The following is an 8,069-nucleotide window of genomic DNA, read 5'->3' as shown; positions in this document are numbered from 1 at the left end:
TTCCCTTTCCTGCCACTCACCTGTCACATAACTGAAAATATTCCCTTCCCTAATGTGTATAACATGTTGACTCTTAACACTGCTCTTTAGCTCTGTGGAGGTCTACTTTAAATTTTCTTTTACATATTCCATGCCTCTGCCCCTCCACCCTTACTGCTTATCCTGCTTGGAACACCATTCTCATCTCTTTAGTACCTGCCCTTCAAAGCTAGCACAGTTTCCACAAAGACTTAAACAATTGTTTTCATTACTTTTAGCCCCTTTTCAAAAATCCTCACACTCAGAATGTGCATCACTAATTATTAGCATCTATTTGTATATGGTACTATGTTTTCAGTTTTGTGTGTTTACTTTTTCTATCAAACCAGGGATCTCCTGGAAAAAAATGGGTCCATGTCTCTATTTCCACAGGTCTTAGCTCACAATATGTGTCCAATAAGTATCTGATGGTTGGTTGAACCTTCAACCCATTTCTATCAATATTTCTGTCACGGTGAGACTAGGCTATTTAAATCTGATTTTCAGTAAAGGAATGTCAAGAGGAAGCCTGAGGGAATAGGGTGATGGTAGAGCAAGCCAGGTGAAGAAGTCCCTTCTAGTTTTTACTGAGATTCAGGGCATCAGTGTTGCTGTTCACTTTCCCAGGTGCTGAAGAGCTTACTTGCAGAACTTACCCATGTTTTCCTTACTATCCCATCAAATGAAACAGCAATATATTTATGTGTCTCTTCAGCCACTAAAATGTCAATTTTTGTTTTACCTTCTTGCTTATTTTTCACACTACATTTTTGTTGGTAGCATCCGTTGCAAACACAAAAATCTCGTGTCGAAAGGCATTTTGATTAAATAGTTTAACATATAGTCTACCTTGACGAGCAATTAATTGATTGATAACAGAAAATAATCAAATGTTTCATTTTGGAGTTCATATATGATATTAATGATGAATTCCTAAGCATAAAAGACACATTCAAAATAAAGCAATTAATATATTTTTTTTATCATTTGTTTATAAGATCAACGCATACTAAGAACAGAGAATACATTTTCCAATGTAGTCCTGGCCAGGTATATATCAACTTACGTTTCAAGAAAACAAATTTGCTATTTCAATAGTGAGCTATCTCAAATTGGTTTTATAAATCCATGTCAATTCTAAATGCTCATAGTGGAAACAGTGATTAAAGATGAATCTGTCGATGTTCTTTAAAACTTTTTGTTGTCAGAAACAATCATTAGTAGTCAGTGAGGGGTTTCACTTTCACTTAAAACAGAAGTGATTATAAATGAAAATAAGTGTACTATTGAATTTCACACCTTATATTGCTTTGTTGTGAAGAAGTCAGTTTACCTGAGTTCTCTTCAAACCAGAAGTAATTTTGTAGTCTAGACAAGAACTAACTTGTATGATAGCCACCTGGACCCAGAGAACATTCTAAAATTAAGTACATCATTTGAATGGGGCTGAAATGACCAAATTTTTCTTCTGCCTCTATATACAGGCATTTTATCTACCATTGAAATATTAAAGGGAAGTGAACAAGGCAGATGGAAGAAGCCACATTTAGTTCATATAATATATGCCTGAATATGCATGTGTGGGCCATTTTCTTGTAAAAGGGATAAGATATTTGCTGATAATACAATTCTGCTTTGTAGTCCATAAACATTTAATGGTTGAATTTTAGTGAATAAATGTTGAGGGAAACTATTTTTAGATGTTAATTTTTCATTTCTAATAAAATCAATGAGTGATTTGCATGTATTTTTCAAAGGAAGAAGGCATTCTATTATTCTGTATTACCTCATAGAAAGCTTATAAAGGATTATTGTTTTTAAAAAAAAGTAATGTAATTAAAAATAATCACAACCATCTTTTTTCATATTACCTGACTAATAATCTTTGCTGTATACTACAGGCATGAACTTCTAGAAGAAGCTCGAAGAAAGGGATTACCTTTTGCCCAGTGGGATGGGCCCACAGTAGTCGCATGGCTAGAGGTAAGAGAATTAAACCAATCATTAATAATTAGGTAGGTTTTTTAGAGAGACAAATAAAGGCAGATACCTAAAGTCATAGCTTTCCAAAAGTCTGGAAAAGTGCAAAAAGAGAATATTTTGCTTCAGCTAGGGACCCGTGGACATTGTGATTTTACCCTTCTGCTTTCTTGTGATTGTGACAGAAGGATACACCCAATAGGATAAAAGGAAATGTATCTAAATTTTACCCACTTCTTGTCTAAAGTGAGAGAAGAAACAAGTTTTGAGCCACACTTCTGTTGTTGCAAGAAAATGTCTGTGCCAGTCCATCAGTCCAGAGTCCTTTCTCATCAGCAGGCTACAGAGAAGAACAATCTCCATACTTAATTTAACACTTCCATATTATCCAAAATATTACTGCCAACTAACTATGTAGAGAGCCATTCCTTTGCTTGTAGTTTAATTCCTGAACCTTATTTTCTCAAGCCTAGGAGCTAGCCAGGTTTAGACCCTTGGAATAAAGCAAAAGACTTATCTCTTCTCTTCTATGTCTAAACTGAATGGTATAATGAAACAAGGACTACATTCAATATTTTCTGCCCAACACAGAGGTTTGTAAAAATTAACTAATGCCTAAGCAGGTTAGAGGGCAGCAAGAGCTGACTAGGACAGTGAAGGAAATAGCATATTTGACCACAAAGAGATCTTTTATGCTACTTGTAAGCCCCTTCCATTCGATTCTCTAAGTGAGCTTCTGGAAGCTGCTTAGGATATGCCAATGTCAGGGCAAAGAAAAATATAGGCTTTTCCTGCCTGGCATAGACAATTAGAACTCATTGTTTTAAATGATTTGAGATTATTATATCACCCATCTTTGTTCTCGTATTATAACCAGAGCTGACAAATTAATAAGAAAAATTAAAACCCATTTTAGTTTTAAAAAATGGTTCTATATAGATAGATAGGAAAATATGTTTTGCTCTTTTTCTTGAACTAAGTGAAAGAGGCATGTCTTGCTTTATTTTATTCTCTCATATCAGTCAGGGAAATTTTTAGCAGTTTAGTGATCAGAGCTGCTTGTTCCAAACATGTCTTTAAAATTACTATATTTTAAAAATCAATTATACAACAAAATGCTCAAGGAAGATATCTCAAAATTGATAGCTATTCTTTGTTCAGTTCCACTCTAATAAAATGAACTACAGTTTGACAGTTAGCTGCTATTTTGGCAAGTGATAAACAATCCTTTTGATGATTAAAAAAAAAAAAAAAGATTTACTGACATTAAGGGGCTAGAAAATGACAAGCAAGTGAAGTTTGTGCTAATTAAACCTATCCTGAGCACACAGAAATTGCTCATAATATGCTTCCTAAAGTGACTCAAATTATAAAATGGAATAAGCAGGGTGAATGAGCCAGGTGATCCAATGAATGAGAGCTCTTAACTCTCACCTCTGTTAGCACTTCCTGTGTATACAACCTGCTAAGAATGATGTTAAGTCTGATGCTTCACACACCATTTATCCACATCAAAAGCTTTTTAAAAGTCTAATCAGGGATGACATTGATAACAATGTATTGGCAAGCATTTGTATAAATCCAAAATTTCTACAAGTTTTTTTTTTAATGGAAATCCAAATACCTTGCTTAGAAAAGAGGAAGTAGAATATAATTAGGATCCACTGCAAGTATATTTAAATGTTTAGTTATTTTGAAAAACTTGAGTTTATAAACTAAGAAGTCAAGTCCCATCTTTGGTTGTATCTAGTCATACCTGTGAAGGTAGGGTTAATTCCTTGTGCCTAACCTGCCGGAAAAATATATAAATAATTCAGTCATGCACTGTACTTAGATATCTTCTCTCCTTTCTTTTATCCTAGTCACAGCCCAGGCTGCACTGACTCAAAAATTTGGCTTTTTGTTTACTTGTTTTTTTCCCCTTTAGAGACAAATAGCCTTCCAATGTGACAGACTTTTTTTTTTTTTTAATAAAAGGATATCTATATTAGTTATCTATTACCACGTAACAAATTATATCCAAACTTAGCATTTGTTTTCCTCATAGCTTTTGCGAGAAGAACCTGGAATGGCTTGGCTATTACCTCTGTTCAAAGTCTCCCACAAGGCTGGAATTATGGTGTACTCCAGGGCATCAGTCATCTCAAGACTTAACTTGGGGAGAATACACTTCCAAGCTGCCTCATGTTTTCACAGTCATGATTCAATTTCTTGCTAGCTGTTAGCCAAGAACATGTTCCTTGCCAAATAGGCATCTCCATTGGGCTACTCACAACATGGCAGCTGGCTTCCCCCAGAGGGAGAGCTCCAAGAGGAAGAGAGAGGACTTTTTTTAGCCACTGTCCTTTTATAACCTAATCTGGAAAGTGACATCGCATCACTTTTGTCATAGTCTGTTCCTTAGAAATACGTCACTCAGTCCAGTCTAAACTTAAAGGAAGAGGATTACACAAGGGCAGGAATGTCAGGAGGAGGAGATCATTAGGATCCATCTTAGGAGCTGCCTAACACAATGCCTTAGATTATTAATGTTGAATCTCTTCACTGTACAAGGGAGAAAAATAAGGCTGAGGTTTAGGGGGTTACACAATTCAGTGATGACAGGGAAGGAAACAGAGTCCAGACCTTCCGATTCTTGGTCCAATGCTCTTGGCTTTGTATTTTGCTGATTTCTAAGTTTTTTCTCTTTCTCTTACTCTCTCACTTTTCTCACTCTAATGTTCTCTCTCTTTTTGCTCAATCTGTTCATATCAACAAATAAAATAGCCCCCCCAAAATCAGTATTTTGGTCATTGAAAAACCAAGGTTTAAACTGCTCACTTGCACATGCCCCACTTCTTACTCGTAGCTAAGTAAGAAGTATGGCTTCTCACCCATAGTGCCTGATGAAGGGAAAGTAAAAAGAAGATTCCTTTTTTAAGACGATGTAATTATGATCCTACCACATGCGTGTGAGTTGGTATTCACCAGTGCTGTGTCAGACACTGTGCTGTGCTCATTGCACTACTGATTCAATTGTCTTTCAAGAGCATCCAAGCAAAGTTGAAAAAATTAAAACCTCTAATTTTTAATGCATTATTCATTTTGTTACTCTCTTTAGCTAACTTTAGTATCTTTCATTAGCATATTTCATTCTCCAAAAATATGTTTATATAGAACATCTAATTAAGTTCACACAGCTATCACATGGTATAGGTTAGTACATGAGAAATGCAGCTTAGCTACACTGCAGGCTTTGATCAAAATCATATGGCTGGAGGTAGAGCTGTCTCTTTCTGTACATTCAGAATTTCTCTGCACTCAGAATTCAGAAGGAGAATTATAAATTGAAGTCACGTATTAAACATTGATTGCACCTTCACCAAACACAGCCTGTAGCTATTCTTCTTGTCCTAACCCCAAGAGGGGATTTGGTGTTGTGCAACTATTATTTTTTATCTTTAATAATGAAAATTAGTTGTTAAATTGCAGACTCTGGAGACTTGATTTCAAGTTTTTATTTCTATCACTGCCTAGCTGGTATTTTTAATAAATCACTTAATACCCTTGTGCATCTATCTCCTATGGGGAAAATAATAATAGCATCTATCTCATGAGATGGTGGCAATAAAAGGTACTTCAAATAATGCCTAGCATATAAGAGACACTAAAATTTTATTATTATTATAATCTATGCACACACTTTTTTCTCTATCCAACAGCTCTGGTTGGGAATGCCTGCTTGGTATGTAGCAGCTTGCCGAGCCAACGTGAAGAGTGGTGCTATCATGTCTGCATTATCAGACACCGAGATTCAGAGAGAAATTGGAATCAGCAACCCTCTGCATCGCTTAAAACTACGATTAGCAATCCAGGAGATGGTTTCCCTAACAAGTCCTTCAGCTCCTCCGACATCCCGAACTGTGAGTCAATGTGTGCTCCTTCGCTCCCCCAGTACTGGGCAAATAGCATCTCTAAGTCCACAGAGCAAAATGGTGGCAGCATACATTTTGTGTCAGCATGAATTACTCTGAAAAGATTTAGCTTGCTCTTCATTTAATGGTGCTGCTACTTTCTTAAGGTTTCAACTGAGGAATTATGATTCCTATCAGACTTGAAGGCTGCAACTAAGATAGACTTTTGAGCTAGTCTCTAGACTAAAGTTTGGATTTTTCTCCCAAGCAACAAAACCCCAAGTTTACTCTTTTTCAGGGTATACATTTTTAAATGTAATTCAATATAAAATTTTTATATATATTTATTGATTTATTATTTATATTAATTACCTATTTATAATCTTTTTCATTTTTCTATAGGATTATAGAAATATTCATCTTTTTATTAATGTCTAAAACTCTTTATTCATAGAGGATGTATGCCTTTTGCCAAATATTGATGCAAGTTACATAAGAGATAATTTAAATCGTGTCTATTTGCTTTAAAAAATTATCTACTGAGTGCTTTTTCTTCCTTTTACTTCATCTACATGGAAGTATTTACTCATTTATAATAGATTTCAAATATGATTTGGTTTGCATAAAAAATTTACATTTTAACTTTTAGTAATGAATCCACTGCATAAAATGAGGATGAAAGCATACAAAAGCATTTTTTTAAAAGAAATGTTATCATGTTTTAAGATTTGCCTTTGTCTGGTCTTTCCAAACCATTCAACTTAGTGTTCATTTTTGAGCCAAATTTCTTTTATTTTTGGCTTCATTTAATATCAATTTAAATTGCCTAATTCAAAGAAAGGTAGTAGATATAGATCGGTTTGGAAACAAATATAAATGACCTTTGGTAAATATATAATTTAGCAAATTAGAGCAGAAGTGTCAGGCATGAGGTAGGTATCAGTCAGCAAAATCTAAAGGGCAAAGAGAGATAATTTATTAAAATAAAGATTTGCTTGGGCAGAGAGCGCTTAACAAAATTTCCAATGATATTGGAGTAATAGCCCACATTAGTGATGTACTTATTAAGTGTCAGTTCCTGTTCTAAGTGCTTTGCATGTAATAATTCATTTAAGCCTCTCAACAACACTATGAGATAGATACTTTTATTATATCTGTTTTGCAGTTGTAAAGACTGATGCACAGTGAGGTTAAATGGCTTATCCAAGGTCATACTCCTATGTGCTTTTGCCCAAGAGCCTATGCTCCTAACAAGTATATCTCTTGCTTCCTGCACTCTCCCAGTTTCCCTTCTCTTTACAGCATTCTTCCAGTCTGCCTTGGTTTCCCTTTTCATTATTACTAACCTCATAAGCCTCAATCTTTGGTGTAAATTAGATGAGATATAAATATCTAAATACTAGTTATTATAATGGGAAATATTTCTCCTCTTATAATGAGAAACATAAATTCGGAAAAGAGAATGTACATCTCAGGCATATTGAATGTGGAAAGTAAATTTCAAGTCAATTTACTTTGTATTTCAATTATAAAGTAAAAATACCTCAAAATAACCTAAGTAGTAATAGAAGTTACTTCCAGCTAGGGAAGGTTTAAGATTATTCTGAGGTCTGATTGCTTTACTTATTTTATATTTCTGACAGCAAGAGAATTAATTATTTTCTCCTAATTAATTTTTATAAATTATTTATTAAGCTCATTTTAATATTTATTTTATGTCATAACTCTCCCCTGAATGATTTAATTGGGTAAGTGATTTAATCTTCAATATCCTTTAGGAATTTTTCTTCCAGTTCTCATTTGATAATACCATTTAAATATCCTACTCCATCTGGACCATAAGATGAGGCAAAGAGGTACCTCAAACACAACATTTAAGGAAGTATTCACCGTCAGGAGCCAACCCTACACTTGCAAAACCCTGAAAGGGAGTGGTTCCTTAAATTTAGTCCCCTTGGCACCTGGCCTGCCTCATCTTATTCCCAGCCCTGTATCAGAGCATATCATATCATAATATGAACTTTTCAGTATTTTTCTAGTGTGAAGTATGTAATTTTAGCCCACTTAACAAAAGTAGAGTCTAAATTTTAGAGAGTTTTAGAAAACGTCCTAGGGTAGTTACTGAAAACTGACACTGCTGGAACTCAAACCTCTTGATTATAATTTGTTAAATTGCCG

The 8,069-nt window shown here is 34.6% G+C and overlaps 1 protein-coding gene across 8 annotated transcripts in view; it reads left to right on the top strand.

Annotated features, from left to right (window-relative positions):
- PPFIA2 (PTPRF interacting protein alpha 2) overlaps positions 1-8,069 on the top strand; it is a 423,368-nt gene that overhangs the window by 386,921 nt on the left and 28,378 nt on the right. For all 8 annotated transcript variants that reach the window (XM_006923790.2, XM_006923792.2, XM_006923795.2 and 5 more), the window contains 2 exons: positions 1,920-2,001; positions 5,700-5,900. In XM_006923790.2, coding sequence (XP_006923852.1) covers positions 1,920-2,001; positions 5,700-5,900 — 283 coding nt within the window. The remainder of the gene's footprint in view (positions 1-1,919; positions 2,002-5,699; positions 5,901-8,069) is intronic.

Source organism: Pteropus alecto, unplaced genomic scaffold (genome assembly GCF_000325575.1).
Source record: "Pteropus alecto unplaced genomic scaffold, ASM32557v1 scaffold76, whole genome shotgun sequence".
Classification (NCBI taxonomy): domain Eukaryota; kingdom Metazoa; phylum Chordata; class Mammalia; order Chiroptera; family Pteropodidae; genus Pteropus; species Pteropus alecto.
The sequence above is the reverse complement of the archived record's forward strand: the minus strand, read 5'-3'. Positions and strand labels throughout refer to the sequence as shown.